General features: G+C 35.9%; 1 protein-coding gene across 1 annotated transcript; it reads right to left on the reverse strand.

Annotated features, from left to right (window-relative positions):
* Positions 1-3,662: 3,662 nt before the first annotated feature.
* On the reverse strand, positions 3,663-15,319 carry LOC110694982 (COP9 signalosome complex subunit 3-like). The gene is made up of 12 exons (XM_021872171.1): positions 15,192-15,319; positions 14,750-14,939; positions 12,406-12,518; positions 12,072-12,318; positions 10,850-10,907; positions 10,593-10,682; positions 10,427-10,492; positions 5,160-5,249; positions 4,905-5,063; positions 4,577-4,698; positions 4,138-4,210; positions 3,663-4,043 (listed from the first exon to the last, which is right to left on the reverse strand). The coding sequence occupies exons 2-12, from the start codon at positions 14,932-14,934 to the stop codon at positions 3,975-3,977; spliced, it is 1,272 nt and encodes a 423-aa protein (XP_021727863.1). The 5' UTR covers positions 14,935-14,939; positions 15,192-15,319; the 3' UTR covers positions 3,663-3,974.
* Positions 15,320-20,195: the final 4,876 nt, after the last annotated feature.

Genomic DNA, 20,195 nt, shown 5'->3' on the forward strand with positions numbered 1-20,195 from the left:
GAAAACAATATATATTATTTTTGCAAATAAATAATAATCAATTTATCTATGTCTCCTTTTTGCTGTCAGTTTGTTCTTTTGTTGATACTTGTTTCCCTCCAAAAGCATTAGTTGTGCACAAAAACAACACTTACATCTTGTACTTCAAATTACAGATCCATTTAACTTCTAGATTATCTCTCTAGATTTTCTCTGCAAAGGGTTATTAAAATAAGAAGAAACTAACCCTTATGTGAGCCATCAGGTTAGAAAAATAGCATAACTCAAACAATGTGTGGTGATATCTATTTTTTTTTCTAAAAAAAATTTAATTTTAACGGGTGGTAACTAAAAATATTTTTTTAAAAAAAGAGTGCTGTTATTTCTAAATAAGGTGTTTTGAAAGGTGTTTATATACAAGTTTTCCAAAAAAAAAAGGAAAAATTCTCAAAAATAATACAAATTTTGAGCGTTTCGCCAAAAAACAAGTCAATCTTTTGATTATTTCTGAATAATACAAACTTTATAAACTATCTGTTTTAAACAAGTTATGACCGGTTGTCGACTTAATTAATAGGTATTTGAACATGTGTCATTAATTTATTGGTTTAACAATTTAATTTATTTTTTTTTTAATTTATCTAATAATGTTTTTAATTTTTAAAAGATATTAAATAATATTTATTATTATAATTATTAATAATATAATTATTAAGAAAAAAAAACCAACCCCCTCACCCACCAGCCACCCCTTCCCCGGCGCCTAGACCATCGACGACCCCTGTAGCCTCCCTCGCGCCGGTGACCCCGATCCTCGCATCCCTAGTGTTAGAATCCAACTCCTTTTGATGTATTAGATTCCATTTAAGTGCTTTCCTAGAGTTTAGGTTATGTTTTCTTAGCTTGAGGTCCCATTATTGTGTTACTGTCAGATCAGTGTTCACTAGGGATTCTCCTTGTATGTCATTTAAAGCTCTTTAGAGGGCGAATGATTAATGAAATCTTAAAGCCTTCTACTAAGTGTTGCCTTGCTTTTATGCTTGTTTGTTGTTAGACCTTTATAGATATTGTGTCTTACTTGCATATTAGCTCCCCTCCAACCCAACTTGATGCGCTAAGGACTCGTGGTTCGGACCCGCTTGTGCCCGCTTTGAAGTATCGGCCGTCACAAGCCCCGACCACCAGCACTCCGTCGCCCAAACAGACGTGAGTGCTCCTGAGATTCTATTGCCCGCTTGTGTTTCTTTGTGCTCACAAGCCCCTCTTCCGCTCAAGGCTAGCGTTCTTGCCGCCAAAAGGCTAGAGCGCGCCGCACGTTTTGGGGTCCAAACTCCCGGACCGTGACACCTAGCTACCCCCTGCCTCTCCCCTCCACGACAAACCCACAAAACCATTATTCCCCACCACTCAAAGCCCCTAACCGCCGCTTCCACCACTCCTGAAACCCTAGCAGCTAGGGTTTTCGATGATGGTAAAGGGCCGGTTGTAGATTTCGGGGGCAGGAGAGGGATGATTTGTGGTTTTTTCATGGGGAAGAAGGGGATTTCGTTGATGATGGTTTGGAGGGAGGGGAATGGGGTTTCGATGATGGTGGTGCGGAGGGAGAAGGTGGGATAGGAATGGGTGGCAGGCCGGCGAGATGGTTGGGCTGGTGCCACCAAGTTTGGGGGAGGGCAGCTGTTGGTGGGGGAGGAGGGATTTTGGGGGAGGGGAATCGATGGTTTCTGGCCAGCGCCGGGGAAGAGGGAAGGGGGAAAAGGGTGACGCGCGGAGGAAGGGGTCGGCGACAACACCGGGGAGTGGGATCTGGGCGAGGCCGACGCCGGAGGCAGGGAGGGAGGCTGGTGGTGGCTGGTGGAGGAGATGGTTTTTTTTTTTTAAAAAAAAATATTTTATTTTTGAAGAAAATTTTTAAAAATATTTTAATTGTTGATTAAAGTTGTTATTAAGAGTTAATTACATTGTTAAACGAATTTATTAAAAAGAAAAAAAAAATTAACCGGTCATTCAGGTTGCAGGAAAAATTACTTGTTTAAAGCAGACACCCCCCAAAGTTTGTATTATATAAAAATTATCAAAAGTTTGACTTGTTTTTAGCGGACCACTCAAAGTTTGTATTATTTTTGACAATTTTTCCAAAAAAAAATTAGCAATTGAATTTATTTTAGTTACTGTATATCCCCTTTATTAGGCAACTAGGTTAGTATTCGAGCCGTGCACGGTAATTTTCAGTAACAAATATAATTAGTTTTTATAAACAAATAAAAATTCTATTGATATAGTTGACAAATTTTAAGACTAGATTACAAAAAATAAATTAGATATAAAATAATGTAGAAAATGATCTAAACTATGTTAAGAATGTTTTTATTATATATAGCTATATAAATATCTGTGTTAAAGATATGTCAAATTTTTTATTTATTTTGAGTAATTATATGGACAATTTTAATTTTGCTACCACCAAAAGGCAGGCACCTCAATTTTGCTACCCCTTTAATTTTTTATTTTATTATACTACCACCTAAAATCACAGTTTTTAATTTCACTACCACTTAACGGAATCCGTTAGGGTTCCGTTAAGTAAGTTTATTCAAAAAAAAAAAAATTAAAATGTTTTAAAAAAAAAAAAAAAAACCCCAGCCACCCTCCCCCTCCCTTTCCTCCACCACCCCTCCCGTCAGCCACCGCTTTCCCCTCCCCCCTGCCGGCGAACCTACCCCACTGTCTTTTCCCCACCAACGCAGCCCACCCTTGCACACCTCTCCTGTCCAACAACCGTCGTCCAGCAGCAATAATTCCGGCAGCCTGCACACCAAATCGCATTCAACCACCGTCGTCCCTCGCTGCATATTTCCGGCAGCCTGCACACCAAACCAGCGGCCCCACTCACGCACAGAAACAGCTCGACCACTCTCCCACCGCCACCCATATCTTCCTCAACTTCCCCCTCCCCCATCGCCAAACACACTCCTCGCCCCTCCCTGAGCGCAGCTGAAACCCACCCCCGAACGGCCGGCAAACCTACCCCTCCCTTTCCCCTTCTTGCTGCCCCGACCTCCATCCCGAACCGGAAACCACCCCCTCCCCATTCTTCCCACCGAAATAGCCGCTAGGGTTTCGGGGTAGGAAGTTTTAGAAATAGGGGATGGGTGGTTGCGTGGGGGTTTCGGGGAGGGGGGACTGTGGCTTAGGGGAAGCGCCAGAGCGGCGAGTCTAGTGGCTAGGCGAGTCTAGTGGTTAGGCGAGCGAGGTGGCTGGCGAGGGAGGTGGCGGGGTTGCCGGAGTTCTAAGGTGGTTGGGGTTTTGGTTGGTTTTTTTTTTTTTTTTTAAACATTTTTATTTATTTAATTTTTTTTTTTTTTTGAATAAACTTAACAGAATCCTAACGGATTCCATCAACTGGTAGCAATTTTTAACAACTCTGATTTAGGTGGTAGTATAATAAAATAAAAAATTAAAGGGGTAGCAAAACTGAGGTGCCTGCCTTTTGATGGTAGCAAAAATGATATTGTCCTAATTATATTGTATAAGATTAGAGAATTATTTTTGTATAAGATTTGTTTCTTTAATAGAATTCAAAAAAAAAACTAATTACACTAACACGTATCATTGCTAGTATGTCTTTTAGTATATAGTTATTGGTTGATTCTAATTATCTAACTGGGAGACATACATTAGACTTACTACTCAGACACCACCCCATTTCATTACATATTCAATCTTGAAAACTCAAAAGTACATCAATGGCCCCTAATTGCAAAACATTAAACGAACCATCGACAACATAGAATTTTCTCAGTAGTAACCGACTGCACGGAAACTAACGCAAAAGACTGTTCAGTAAAAATGTTCATCAGATTGAAACAAGGATATTATTACTCAGTTACATCATAAAGGTCCTATCTAAATAGTTGATCTGTTCTCTGTACTAGGAGAAATGCACAAAGAGTTAACAGGATGTAGCTTCCACCATGTATAGTAGATTCTTCGACTCAAATGTTAAATCTTTGAGGTACACTGTCAAAATCGTCGAAGTCAAAGCGTTGCCGTTCTTTTCCAACCTGTAGCACAAGGCCAGTCATCCATATCATTTAGTTGCAGTGATGGACTAAGGTTAGACCAGCATATTCAAAAAGACTAAGACATCAGATTTACCTTTGCCAGGTACAGTGGATCACACGAAATCTGTTCATCTACAGAAGCTAGTTTCTTTGATAGTGCCATTATCCTTCAAAAGAATTTCAGGAGTTACTGACAAGCATTTTATGAACTAAATGACAGTTCAAATCCCTAAATTACAGCAGTAATCTCGGGAGATAGGCCTAGAAAAACAAATAATATCTTAGCATAAACTAATAGACACCAGAACTGTGCAGTGCCAGCACGATAGCAACTACAAATTTCAGCAGTTTAGCTACTCCTCTTGATCATGTCAGTGTAAAATTTCAGCCAACCAAAACTATATAGGCATTCTGCCAAAAACAACTATAGAGGAAATAACATGTAACAACTGGCAATGATCTGAGTGATACCAACTCAAACAACTGTGACATTGGACATAATCACAAACATATTCATAATTTGAAGAAAATACCTCTGAATGGAGCTATCTATGTGCTCAATCATCTCACATGTTTTATACTGTTCTGGGTCCTCGAGGAATCGAACCATTCCATCTTTCTGGTTGATTGTAGCATAAATATGACCGTCTTGAATCTGATAAAAACCGAGATTACTTGTGTTTGAATGAATTAAGACATAAGAAACATTACAATAAATAATTTATTTTTGATGACCTACAAAAAGTAAAGATGTTGGTGACAACTGACAAGCCAAGCATTACAAATGATAACAGCATAATAGAGTAGCAATGTCTAAAATAGCCTAAAAGGCTCTAGAATTGTATAAGTAGTCCAATTTACCATTTGAAGTACATGCATCTCTGCTTCCTTGGGACTGTTCAATTGCACTGTATTGGCTATATCTTGAAGAGATAAAGTCAAGTATGTTTGAGTCAATCTCTGGATATTTCGCTTATAAATGGATGAAACAACCTGCTTCACCAATCCAAGATTGTTATCCTGGAAAACAGATAGAGAAAAGGTTTGTAAAGTTTAGCCTGCTTCCCACTGATCAAGTATATAATTAACCCACAAGTCACAATATTAATAACTCACCACTTCAAACCTGTCCTTGTTCACCTGAACAAATGTATCTAGTTCAGCAATATTCCCGTTGCTATAACTATTTACTAGTTCAATGTACACCTGTATTCAGGAAAACGCGATGAATTTCATTGTTGTAATATAATGCAACACTATATTTCAAGATTATCAAATGCATTTCACATTAGCAAAAAGGAGCACGCTCCCTAAACCAAAGAGTACGAAAGCAATACTGTATATGAAAGCAAACTTTAAACAAAAAAGGGCCAATGATGCACACAAGGAGTCAAGGACTAGTGCTATAGACAAAGATAACTGACTCATGACACTCCAATCAGGAACTTTGAGACAGAACATGTAGGCTATCAAATCAATGATAGCAAAATTTGATACAACATGATAATCAGCTCCAAAATGTATTATAACAAGTTAAATTTAGGGCTCGTTCGTATTCTTTTTTTATTCTGTTTTTTTGAAAACTAAAAACAAGAAACAAGAAAATGTTGATTGTACATTTTTGTTGTCAGTTTTCAAAATTATGATATGAATTTGACTAATTTTCATTTTTTAACAAAAACATATCATAAAAAAAAAAAAAATAGAATAAAAAAACTGAAAATTACAGTGACACTAAATGAACTCTTAAATTCCATGTTCTAGTTCATCAATCATACTTAAATACTAAAATATTGAGCTTCTTCACTTCAACCTATTTTAAAACTTTTTACTTATTAGATAAAAACTTCTAGTACTTAATACTAAAAATCTTATCTGCACACTCATAATAATTATGATAATTGCATATCTAAAAAGTATGCAGTGAGAAGAATGTAACAAGATCTCTTAATTATTCTTCTAATACATTAGTATAAAAATACGGTCAAAGCTTAGTCAGATAATTACATCAGATCAGACTATGACATACCAGACTTCAAAAAAATCAAATCTGAACACTGGTTATTTCAGGTGGAGAACAAATTCATTATCACCCTCTTGCCGTTAGATTTAAAAAACACGTCCAAGAACCAGGCAAACCAAGGCATGGATCAGGGGTATCATGCACAAAGCTAGACAGCTCGTGCCTCTAAGCTTCCTTTCCCAAGGCACAGCACCTAGGCTGTCTTTTGTTCATATGTGAGAGAGAGAGGAGATATGACTTGGAGACAATATTGAAGATTTTATAAAAAAGGTTGGTTAAAGAATGCATTATATTTCAAAATACATGCCTGTTAAGCCACACTTGGAATCCTTTATAACTGATCACTTTTATCAACATTAAGTTTTTACAGAAAGTCATCCAAGCTATATTCCTTGAACATTCATATAACCTCAAGTAAAAAGGACAACCAAGTCCAACACCATGACATTTACTCAATCATAGCATCTACGTCAAAGCAGTGTTTATATATGGCTGGTAGGAAAAGCATAGGTTCCTCTGTTTGGTCGAACCTTATTGACTATGCAATATATATAAACGGCATTGAACTCCTCCCAAACCTCATGAATCTCTCTTCTACCTCATCCAGTCACCCCTATACAACTCCCAAAACTCATACTGTAACTTACATTCTCTAAAGACTTCCCTCCCAAAATAATCCATATTGTTTCATGCTCTAATGACCTTTCCTTCATTTTCTGGAAACCACTAGTTGTTATCTCTTTGGCATCTAGGAGCATTATCTATCAGATTATCATCATATCATGACAGATAAAATTAACAAAACCATGACTTTGGACCATTATCATCATGTTGTCATTTAAACCTAGTTTCTTTTTCCTTGCTCTGTTCTTAAAAATCAATTTTGAATTGATTGTGGTGGTTAGGATGTATCCATGGTAACAAGAGAAGTATCAACTCAAGAAAAGAGCACAAAGAAAGTACTTGCATACTACAAAAAAAGGAAAGCATAACGCACATGATGATTTTATCTCTACAAATGGGAGCATAATGCACATTACAAGAAAGAGCTCCAAATCCTATTCCAAAAATCCCAAGTTGAAAATATTTGTAACAGAAGGATCTGATTTTACCCAGTGGCTAGCTCTTGTCTTTCCTTGTTAAGTTATTAGGCTACATTAAGTGTTTAAGGCATGCCTTAACACTTGGAATTTGTTTCAAAAGCTAATTTATTATATGGGTCCTTGTAAGTCTTTTTTTTTTCCTTTTCTTTTTATTTTCGTTCGTAGTGTGTTAATTTTTCGCAGCAAATTAAGGCCTTGTCTGTTTAACCTAAGAATAGTTCTTAGGACAATTAGGTTCAAGTCAAACGAAGTCTAAAAAAGAGTTACCAAGTTCAATTTTACAAGTTAAATTAAGTTAAAGTTCAATAAAGGTTATCTCAGGGCAAATAATTCTACACAATGTCAACAAAGTGCTAACAGATTCAGATAAGTTCAGATGCAGAAAATTTAAAGCAAAAGGAACAAAGCCTTATTTTTGAAGCAAGATTAGATAAAATTCAATTTCCGGAAGTTCACTGTTGACAGAAGAGGTTCTATGTCACAAATATGTTCTAGTTTTGACAAAACCCCATTAAAAAAAACTGACACATAAAGGTGGAGATTAGAGGTGAATTTCAAAACTCAACTTCAAATTTAAGGTATTTGGCAAGGTAGGGGATTAGGTAGAGGTCAGTGACAAGGGTAGTGGTTGTCAAACGACACCAAAAAAAAAAACCCTATGACGCAAACCTTCCATTTATAGCTTCCTTCCTTCATGTACTATATCTGTAGTTTCTTTGACATTGATCAATAGGTTTGATTCATGTATAAAGTTATTTTAATGTAGATTCTCAAATATGGGACAATATGAAAATTTTATCGCTAAATATTGTTGAACTTTATTGTATTCAATATTTAAAATATTACATAAAGTATTGTCTTTAACTTTTTCCATCATTTGAAAGTGTTTATAGTACACATTCATTGTTCATGCCATCTCCTATCGTAAAGTCATGATTGTGTAAGGTATTATTAATAATTTATTGAAAGCTAGATGGCATAACAAGATTATTGTAAAAATACATTAATTTTGACTAATGATTATTATGCGAAAACAACGTAGTATATTAAGGAGCCGTTTGGTTGGGGTTAATAATCAAAGGGAATGGGAACTGGTATCATTCCCTTTGTTGTTGTTTGTTTGCTACTTTTTTCATTTCCTTTATCCATTTTTCTTTTGAGTTCACCCAAAATTAGTCTACATTGATTCCCCACCCCTAGACTTTTCCATTCCCTTTCCTTAGCCACCATACCCACCACCATTCTACTCGCCGGAACTCACCCAGCCACCCAGCCGAAACTCCCCCACTTCTCACCGGAACCCGTCGCACCTCCCCCACTTCTCACCGGAACCCGTTGCACCTCCCCCACCTCTCCCCTCGAAAATATCTCCTCTCCTCGGAAAACCTTCCACTACCCATGCAAAACCCTAGAAAACACTCTCCCTCCCCTTAAAATCGTCGGCCGACCCTCCCCCCACCCTCGAAACCCTGGGGAGGGGAAGGGCGGCGAGGGGTGGGGGAGGTGTGCCGAGGGCCGGCGAGTTCCGTCGAGGTGGTGGCTGGCGGTGGGGTGGCTGCGTGGTGGCTGGAAAAGTGAAGAAAGAGGGGGTTGTGTGGTGGTGGTGGTGATTCCCTTTGTTTTTTGAAGACAAACAACATACTACATGTAAAGGGTTTCATTCCATTCTCTTACATTCCCTTTATTCATTCCATTTCGTTTCCCCCGCGCGAACCAAACGGCCCCTAAGTATATGAATATCATTGCCTTTACACACCTTTTTAATGTTTGACTTTATTATTAAAAAAAAATAGATGCACTATTTTTTATATATAAAAAAAAAAAAGGTAACATTGAATACAACCATTTTGTATATAGATCTATGATTTTATTGTCACAAACACTGTTACTATCAACTGCTCTTTAACAACTAGTTGACAGCTACCGAACCGTTAAACCCGACTACTTCGAACCGATCTGAAAAGGAACTGAACTGTTACAAATCCGTTTTTTGAAAACAAAAACCGACCCAACCCAATTTTTTCCAACCCGAAACTGAATTTAACCAAATTTGTACAAACCGATAATGAGCCGACCCGTTATCAAACCAAACCATTACAACCCGAAACCGAAAGCAACCCAAACCGATTACATCCGAACCCGATAGTAACCCGACCCATTTTAAGCCGAAAACTGTTTAAACCCGGTAAAAATCCGATAAACCTGAACCGTTCCAACCCGTAACCCGTTATGACCGAATCGTTTATAACTCATAACCCGTTATGACCGAACCATTTTCAACCCGTAACCCGTTGAGATCGAACCGTTTACAACCCATAACCCGTTCAGAACGAACCGTTTACAACCCGTAATCCATTATGACCGAACCGTTTACAACCCGTAACCCAATATGTTTATGATTTGATCTATTTCAACCCACTACTCGATAAACCCTACATATTAAGACTTAACTCGATTATAACCTGACCCATTCCTACCCATTATTTGATTAATCTGAGTCGATAATGATCCGAATCGATTTTAACCCGATATGATTTGAACTGCAACCCGCTTCAAATTGGGTAAATTTGTTTTCAAACTGACCCCGTTTAATTCAAACCGATTATGACTCGAACCAATAATGAACCGACCCGATTTCACCCGATCTGTTTTGAACCGAAACCCGTTTTCAAACTGAACCAGTTTAACCCAAACTGATTATGACGTGAATTGATTACAACTCGGCCTGATTAGGACCCGAAATGTTTTGAACCAAAACCCGTTTTTAATTGCCTTCAAACCGATTTGGTTCAACCCAAACTGATTATGACCTGAACCGATTACAACCTAACCCGGTTAGGACCCGACCCGAATAGAAACCGCAATAAAAAACCAAACTGAACTGACCCGATAATTTTCAAAATTGACCCGCTAATAATTTCAACCCTTTATAACCTGACCCGTTATAACCCGAAACCGATAAACCCAATCCAAAACTGAACCGTTTACCCGAATTGACACCCCTACAGCTACCTGCTCCTCCAACAACTACAAACTACTCAAAAGCTAGAGCCAACACCTACAGCTAATTTTAAAGATTAAAACCATAGGGTGAACCTGTAGTCAAATATCATGTACCGTGACTGAAGGTGGCAGGTGAAGCATCAGCAAGTTATGAAAAAAGTCTTTCCCTCTCCCTTCCTCCAACCCCATAATCATCAAATTCCTGTCAATAGAACAACGGATGCAAGTTCTTTCACTCATGTGCTTAATATTACCTGAGTAAGATTCTTCAAACTCCTCTGAACGACCGTAGATGTATACTTAGGAAAATGAGTGCTGAACTGCCACCAGACATGTAATTGTCAGAGCTAGCACCTTGAAATCTAGATTCTGGGTATCAAAGAAAGAAATGCAAACCCACTAATTTACAGAGATAAGTACCTGCCCATGGTGGATTAGTGAAACCAATATGTACTTTTTGTATGCTTCAACAGCTATTGCATTTAATGTAGACATGGGAGCAGTAACAACCTGCAAAAAATATTGAAATAGCACAATAATCAAAGGGACTAAGCGAATAAATTGTGCCTTAACTCATCATGTATAACATAAAATTTAAATTTACAGAATAAAAGCAGTTTTCATGAGTTGAGAAATCAGAAATAATGTTGGACTCTAGGTCAAAGAAATAAACTCACATTGCGAAGAAGCTCCAATGCTTTCTCAAACTTCTTAAGTCCAATACAGATCATTCCCCTACCATTAAAAATCAAAATAGTCAGTTCATCACAATTCAACAATCTAATTTGATTGAGGTGGGTGATTTTCGCTCATAATGAAAGCTCAAATAATTTCAGCTTTTAAATCCAACAAAATCTCCAAGTTAATAATATAATTAACAAAAGTAATGCAAAGGAAAATTAAAGGGGTAAATAAATAAAAAATAAAAAATTAGCTTTTTTATTCAACACAATGTCAAAATCTCCAATCTAAAAATAGAAATTAACAAAAGTAATGCAAAGGAAAATAAAGAGGCACTTGTTAACAATAAATCTGAAAAAGCAATTTCCCTTTCAGATGAGAGGGTACACCATAGAAGTTCCCAAGTCCAGTGGAAAAAGTAAATAATTTCATCTGAATTCATAATAAAACTAAACAAACACAAGGAAATCTTATGTCTGACATAACTAGACAAAGTCACTTTGAGTACCTCAATCTGCAGAAAGAAAAGATAAAGCTTAATAATGTATACGATAAAAATTTGGAAAGCATCTCTGCAAATGGTTTGATTTGTTTTTTTTTCTTCCCTCAATGTTGGCCAGTTAGGACCTTCCACTCTTTTTTAATTGCAACGTTGAGGTTTTCAAGCTTGCCAACGCATATTTATACCATCAATGCAACCTCAATTATTTATACCAAATCTAGAAATTCAATTCTGAGCATAACAGTATAGCTGAAGCTTTCATTTCATCAGGCACCACCAGTAACACTATAATCAGTGTAAGATTGATTTTCAAAGTTAAATTGCCTAGGAACTGGATGTGATTCTCTATTCTCAATTCACAATCTCAAATTCTTAATCAAGATAAGGTTGCCATGACTGCATTATCTCTAGAATGCCTTAGTCCATCTATATTTCTGTCGAAAGATCAATTAAATATCCTACAGAGTTCCTAACTTTCTAGATCCTTAAAATATTTCTGTCGAAAGATCAATTAAATATCCTACAGAGTTCCTAACTTTCTAGATCCTTAAAATGCATAATGTACCTGCTTTTATTTCCTACCTTTGGCACGAATAGTTAGTCATTAATTCATAAAGTTTCATGGTAAGGGACAAGGTCAAACCAAATTATGTTAGAGAAGCATAGAGATAAGACAAGGTGAACAAAATTCAAGACCACTGATAATAGCAACTCACCCATAGTAACAATAGAGAAAAAGATCCCTTGGCTGGTCAACCTCAAAGACATCGTCTTCTAACACAGATAGACCACTCTTATAGCACTTTGCTAATATACAGAGAAGAAGAAAGTCAGGGTGCAGAGTAGTCAGATGCTCAGAAGAAGGCCGAATTTTACGGATGGCAGTCAGCATTGGGGCAACACCTCTAATGGGGGCCGCAAGGACTATAACGTGGTCCTTAAACCTCTTGCAGACACTAATAACTGCCAAAGAAAAGTTTCAAATAGTCAGATTATAGCTACAAGACTACCAAGTTTTGACTAAATATATATCCTTATATTAATACGTACACTTATGTTGTGCAAGTTGGATCTGCTCAGCAAGGCAAGAACTAATAAATCTGGCCACTAATAGAACCACCTCATTAGCTCCATCTCTTGCTACTGAATGTGTATAAGCATCCCTGTAAATTACATAGATAAAATTTACGATTATCAAGATTATGCTTGAGAAAAGGGAGATTACATGTGTGAATAAGGGAAAAAGAAAATAGAAAAGTCCTATTGGCATCATACACATAGGTACCGCCATATCACTATACATTAAAAAAAATGAATAAAACAATAAATTCATACAGTTCCCAGCTAACTTACAAACATGTTAGATACTAAAAAAGTGGTTGAAGTTAAAATGTGGTAAAGAACCACCAACACCAGCTTTTGCACATCTTTTCTAGAACTACATAAAGCGATTCTCTGGATACTTGGCGTTAACAAATCCAAGAGGTTAGTTCTGGATTCATATAAAAAGGATGGTTTTCAGAAACAGCAATAAACACTCTGCCCCCTGGCCCTTGCCAATTGCCAGGAGATGCCAGTGCATTTCACAAAATCTTCCTCCCATGATTAACTTAATTTCGATCACTTAGAAGCCATTAGGCATTAATAAACATATATATATAGGTTAAAAATCAATTGTCAGCTTGAATTAAAATCATAAGAGACCAAGCTAGGGTTTTCAGAGAAATAGCTAGGGTTTTATTGTAAAATCCTCACTTTGGTCCCCACCCTATATATTTTTCTTATACTATGTGCCTAGGTAACAAAAGAAATATTGTTTACAACAAAAAATTGCTGGTCTATAGAGCAATATGTCAAGGAATTAGAAAGATTATCATTAGCATGTGATGTAAAGTCAGGGATGAACATAAAATTGCTCTTGAATGACCTAGATAATGAGATTGCAAATCAAGTAGAATTGCAACAAATTTTAGTCAATTGATGAGGCATGAACTTTGGCAAACAAAATTAAAGGACATTCGAACAAATCCAAAAGCCTTTGGAAGAATAGAATCTTCCAAAAAAAAAAAAAAAAAAAAAAGGTCTCAATCTCTAGTGGATTCATGGCAAAAGCAACTCCGAGTCTCGGACCTTAACGCAAGGACAATTAGCTATAAAGGATAAACAATGCTTCAGGTGTAAAGGGCATGATCATATTGCTCAGCAATGTCAAGCATAGTAAGAAACCTCAGAGGATTACCAAGCTTTAATGATGCGGCAAAGGAAGAAAAGGAAGAAGAGGCTTGTGTTCTTACTTTGTACAAGACACCACATATCGGGTTTGATAATGGAAAGGATATTCTCAACTATTGTGGCAAGTGGAAGAGGACGAGGCTTAGCACGTGGAGAGTTTGAGGTCTTTACACATGAAAACGACACTACTTGAAGAGAATTGATAGCGAGAGAGCTTGTTCCACACAAGTTTGGTGAATGGTAAGCTTTGCTCGATGATTGAGGATAGGTGATAATGTCCTAATGCTATAGCTAGTACAAGGTGGAGAAGGACTTGGGATTGCCTACTCGTGATACTCAATTGGTTGGATGAAGATGGTGGGATTTTGATTATAGAGCAAACGTTGGTAGCTTTTAATTATTTGGCGATTATAAAAAGTGGTTTGGTTTTATCTGATTCCAATGATAGGATACAACATCCCAAAGCGTCCTTCATAAGATTGGAAAGTTTTACACCATTGCACCAATAATGTTCACGAGGTAAAGGTGGAAGCTAACCGATTTCGTTTGTAGCACCAACTGCAGCTAGTGATGGGGTTAGAGTGTGTTTGACAATTTACTGCAATGTTGTAGCAATCATCAAACAAATATGAGCCAAAATTGTTCTTAACATTCAAAGGTTAAGGTCAAATGCTTATGCTTTGATAGAACTCCTAACAATGTGGTCACAAGAAAATAAGAGCCACTGCCCATCCCCTCCCCGGCCAATGAGATAACAGCATGAACAGGGAAACTCGCAGTCAGATTATATATATAATTGTAACCCTTGCCTTGCTTTAGGAACGCAAAAAATACTACTTCCTCCTTTTCATAAAAATTGCAACACTTTGACAGAGGAAGTATATAATCATGATGATAGTAGCAATTAAAAAAAAAAAACACATAGCATATATCAAAATCATCCCTGAATTAATTGTGGTGACGCATGAAAACTAATTATGACTACTTTATTCCAACTAATTAAAAAAAAAATAGCAAGATTCATATGAAACAAACTCAAAACATGCTAATTTTACGAACAATCATATCACCTAAAAAAAATACTAACTACAATAACACAATGTCATCCTTCAATATCATTGCAAAACTAATTGCACACAAAATAAAATAAAAAGGGACTTACAATAAGTAGAGATAACCGAGCGAATGAACGGAAGGGTCGAGTTGATGAAGAAAAGGAGCCAACCGAGAGGAATTGTGACGAAGAGAGTCTTCAGCTTGTTTGAGGAAAAGATGGAGTTGATTCAAATCTCCTACGCTACCAGATAGCCCTTGGATTTGCGCCACCAGCTTCTCCACCGCATCCATGCCGACTGTGATACATAATTTCATATTCAATTATCTCGAAAAATACATAATTTTAGGGATATTTGATGCAATAATCAAATTAGGCTCATAATTTTCTTTTCTTTTGGTTATGATGTTTCGTAATCTAAGAATTTAGAACCAATAGTTGAGATTTACGAACCCTAAAACTTAAAGCACTGATAATTAAATTAGATTAGATAAAATATAAACCCTAGATTGTGAAATTGATATGATGATAATAACAACAAACAACTTACCTTAGAAGCTGCTTCAATGGGGGTTACAGGAATTAGATTTAACGGAGAACGTTGAGTGCGCTTCAATGGAGAACGTTGAGTGCGCTTCAATGAAATAACTGAGAGAGGTACGAATGGAGGCCTTGGAGCCCTGTTAAAAGCCATGACCCGCTACAGTAATAATTGGGTTAGATCCGTCTAATAAATAAATGGGCGGGTGTTTGTAGGATCGTTTAATTATGGGGTAGGACGGGCCTTATAAGGTTTTAAGTAAACTTGTTTTAAAAGTATTAGTTTTCCTTGATTCTTCCATTTCTCAAATTTTATTTTCACACATCAAAATTTGTATCAATTCTTCCTTCAAAAAAAAAAGCTTGTATCAATTCTTTGTAAGTTTTTAACATTTGTTTTTTTTTTTTTTTTTTTGAAAATCGCTGAAATTACATTAATTAAACTAAGTTCACAACAAACGAAAGGAAAGTAAAGTAACATAAGTTACTACAAGTATACGAAGCCCTTACACAATACCAACTAAGGTCATTAACGATATTTACCTTTAAACTATTACAACAAGTGAGGACCACGCAAATAGGGCTTATCAACATACATTTAAACATGGGATGGGACTATTTATAGAACGAGGGAAGTTGGTGATGATGTTTTCGTGTTGTGCAAGGTCTTTTCTAACATACAATTAAAAGTCTATGAATGTTGCTGAAATGACGGAGACGGCCCAAAATCAGTATGCCTTACCCTAAGGGACCCCAATAATTCAAATGGATAAAATCATCTTGAGACCTTTGCTTCATGCATGTCAATCACATTTCATTGCGATTGGACAAAACCATATCTTATATATATTCTCATACAAGGTCGTGATGTTGTAATGACTTTTACCGTCATCACATACAAATGAGTTTAACAACACCTACTACCATCCTCCTTCAACAAGGGTTTATATAAACCCGAAATTGAAATTTTGCTCCATCTCCCAACAAACATAAGTAACACCACGTCTGTAATACCCTGGAAATTTCCTTCTTTAAAAATACTCTTTTTCTCTAAATTAGAACTCATTTTAGGAAATAACTAAAATATTACCGCCACCATGATAACGGATAAGGTTATTTTCAAAGTCACACAGCAAAAGTCTAAATTAAAAATCAACTTTTCAAAAATAAATAACTTGAGTTCATAACCTCAAAATGTAAGTAAATTAAAACATTCACAAATTGGAACCAATATAAACATGGCCCTTCCAAAACCAATTTAAAATAAAACATAATAACGTTAGTCCATAAATAATAAATCAACAATTCAAAGTATAAAACTAAGAAGCATAACAGATAACTCTCTGCACTCATTCCCTTCATGTTTTTCATGCTTCAAGTTCCTGTCACTTTCTTATTATTTCAGCCTCTCTACTCACCATATAAACGGGTCATAGTAGGGCCAATTCAAAGGAAAGTTAAACACAAACACAAAAGAAAGAATCAGCAAAAGCTGAGTACATATGCACCACACTAACATGATTATCCTAACAATAATAATTAAAACATGCATGCTCACCATACAAAATCACAAGTTAACTCACCTTTGACTCATAACTAACAATGTTAATTATTAATAAATAACTTTGGATTATGCATCGAACGAGTTTCCTTCCTTAAAAATAGCCCATTAAAATATTGAGCTTCCAATTAGGGAGCTACCCCAATTGTCACATACTACGTCACACTTGTGACGGAATTCCAGCGCATTAATAAGTAACACCTTGCTTATAAAGCTTATCTCCTCATGGGTGTATTGAATAGGGTGTGTTGTGTCAATTTCTTCTTCAATTCCTCACACTTTTGTGGTACACACCACCTCCCTTTAAATCGTATACTTCCATCATCATGGATTTTGAAATCAGTCGTCTTCCCTTGCTTGATCTTCTCCCTTATGCGATCTAATTTCACATCCCATACCTGCTTATCCTTAATCTCACCAAATATCGTTGGTTGAATTTATTTTTTATACACAAAAATACGAATCATCAAAAGTTGAGTACATATGTACCACACTAACAAGATCATCCTAGCAATAATAATTAAAACATGCCCGCCATACAAATCACAAGTCGACTCACCTTTGACTCATAACTAAAAATATTAATTATTAAAAAATAGTTGTGGATTACGCATCGAACGGGTTTCCTTCCTTAAAAATAGCCCATTAAAATATTGAGCTGCCAATTGGGGTAGCTCCCTAATTGGAAGCTCAATACTTTATTGCCCTAATTAATGACTCATATAATTTTATACACACTCATTTATAATTAAATAATTTATTTATTTAAATTGAAATGAATCATTTTAATTTATATATATATATATATGTGTGTGTGTGTGTGTGTGTATATATAAAATATTATAAAAATATGGAGTTTTACAACTTCCATTAAAGGAACACATTTTTATTAAAACTAATCGAGCAAGATTTATTATAAAGACATATTTCAAAAAATAAAACGTATCGTGTCACGACAACTGTACCGTTACTATGCTACTGTGCCACGGTGCATGTACTTCAACACGGTACATATATTTTTGAATAATTTTCATTTCCTATATTACGCGCAAAATCAATTTACTGACAATATTTTTGTATCGTGCCACGCCACATGTATCGTGACACGGTACATTATGCCCGTGCTAGGGTACTGTGTGACGATGCGTGGTACAACCTTAATTTGGCGCGGTACTATTTTACCATTTCAGGCATCCATCCAGCATCCTAACCTATAAATATAGGACCTGTTCTACGAGTTCTGGACAAAGAAATTCTTCCTATGTACATTTCTCTACAAGCATACTTATGAAGCAATAAGTACGGTTGTCGTAATTTCACCATACTTCCCCCAAGCACTCCAAGGGGTCCGTACTTCACTCGACACTCTTTGCTTAAATTAAGACGTGAAAGGTAGACCGATTGAGGATTTGGACCAAATCCTACTTTAAATTAATTATCGTTTTAATTTGATTTTATTTTAATTTAATAATTATTATTTCTTGAAGTTACTAACGATTTTTTTATTTTATAGTTGCAAACAAACGCAGTTAAATTAAGTATTTATGCTCATTTTATTTTTATTATGCTACAAAGAATTTTATCATGATTTTGATATTTATATTGGTATGTTTCTATGGCTAAATTGCTTCCAATACTATCATGTTGTATTCTATTTATTATTGATCACCTTTTGCATGTTAATGGGAATATGTAATTGAAAATCATGACTAATAAGATAATTTGGATAACCAGTTTAGGTACCTTTAATCTTATTATTAACCAAAGTGATCAGAAAATATTTAGAATTATGTGTGCAGTAATATTCAACCAATTTAGCCTAATCTAGTTTGGAGAAAATTGAACTTTTTTTGTATGCCTTTTGAATCGCAAACATTACAATTCACAACAAGAATCGCGTAGAGGCCAAAATACGGGCGAAGTTGATTTCCATGACTCAACTTCGTACCATCATCCCCGATCCTTCATCCGTGGTTCGTAACCATATGGAGTTAGTAATCTCATGGGTTTATGAATGAGGTGTAACCTTCATGGAACAAATTGATGTTACCTTTCGATTTTGTCCCTTTCGTGGTTGCCTTATATGATCCACAAACGGTTTACAATGCAAATTCCTTAAAAACTAGTTGGCGGCTCCTTACTTTTTTTGTCACTAATCGTATAATGTCAAATCCCACTTCCTATGATTGCCAATTATATTATTCACATGCTTAAGTAGACGCTTCTTTTAACGCCTATAGAGGGTAGCTTGGTAGGCTTGGCCATTAAAGCATTGATCTTGTTTTTATTTACACCTCTACACTAGAAGACCTCTTTTGCAGTGCTCATTAGGTAACCTTTTTTTTTTTTTACACGTCAACTACTCTTGTATTTATTTATTTTAGCTTCTTAGATTTCTTGCCCACCCCACCCCCTCCCTCATGAAGAAAACAATTTACACTATATGTGAGATTCCATACATCAAAAACTAATTTTGTGGACCAGTTTTAGTTGTCATGGTGCATGGTGCCTAATTTTATTCCTATATTCATGCTCATCGTTTTCTTTGCTTTTGTTGGATTGTTTTGGCACGTTGTGCCCATTAGTTTAGATTGCCATTGTAATTTTTTATTGTAAAAGAGACTTATTCCATTACCCTTAATCTGGGATGCAACAACAAATCTGTAATAATTAGGAGTGTGGTTGCAAAAAGGGATTTAATAATTTTTAGCAACTTACATTTGGAGGGTCTAATCTTATGCATTCGGTGGTGGTCTGTCCACTTTGTGTTGTTGCTTCTACTTAGCTTAGGGATGTAGTTAAGTATAACAAGGACGTCACTTTTTCAAGTCTATTTAATCAAAAACCAGAAAATAGGATAGATAACTTAGATCAATACTATATATTATATCAAGAGAACGTTTTGCGTGAGACCAGACTCACCGTGAGTCCAATATATCTGACATTAATAATCTAATAACTGACATTGATAATCTAATATTTGACATTAATAATCTAATATCTAACATTAGATATTAGATTATAAATGTCAGATATTAGATTATTAATGTCAGATATGTTGGACTCATTGTGAGTCCGACTCACCCAATTCTTTTTGATATATCAATATTCATAATAATATTACATACATGCTTAAAAACAAAGTATATATTACTACTTATTACCCGTACTTTTATTAGTATGTTTATCATAATCCTTGCGGCATGGATATAGTATTTGTGAGTTTACAAAAGGGAGTGAGAAAGAAGTATAAGTTATAGAAATTTGTTTTACAAACTTAATCTAATATCATCCTTCTATAAGAAATGAGGGGAGAAGGGAAGGAAGGAGAAGAAGGAAGAAGAAACATATACTACCTCTGCTTCTTATTACTCGCAACATTTGCCAAAAATGGCTGCTTCACATTATTCGCAACAAATTTTTTTCTTTCCTTTTTTAGTAAGTTTTTTTGGG

This window comes from Chenopodium quinoa, unplaced genomic scaffold (assembly GCF_001683475.1).
Source record: "Chenopodium quinoa cultivar QQ74 unplaced genomic scaffold, ASM168347v1, whole genome shotgun sequence".
NCBI classification, from domain to species: Eukaryota; Viridiplantae; Streptophyta; class Magnoliopsida; order Caryophyllales; family Amaranthaceae; genus Chenopodium; species Chenopodium quinoa.

Coding starts and splice junctions, on each gene's coding strand:
- LOC110694982 (XM_021872171.1), bottom strand. CDS start 14,934: ATGGATGCGGTGGAGAAGCTGGTGGCGCAAATCCAAGGGCTATCTGGT. Junction 4,699..4,904: donor AGATGCATGTACTTCAAATG/GTAAATTGGACT, acceptor GGTTTTTATCAG/ATTCAAGACGGTCATATTTA. Junction 4,211..4,576: donor ATAGATAGCTCCATTCAGAG/GTATTTTCTTCA, acceptor ATTCTTTTGAAG/GATAATGGCACTATCAAAGA.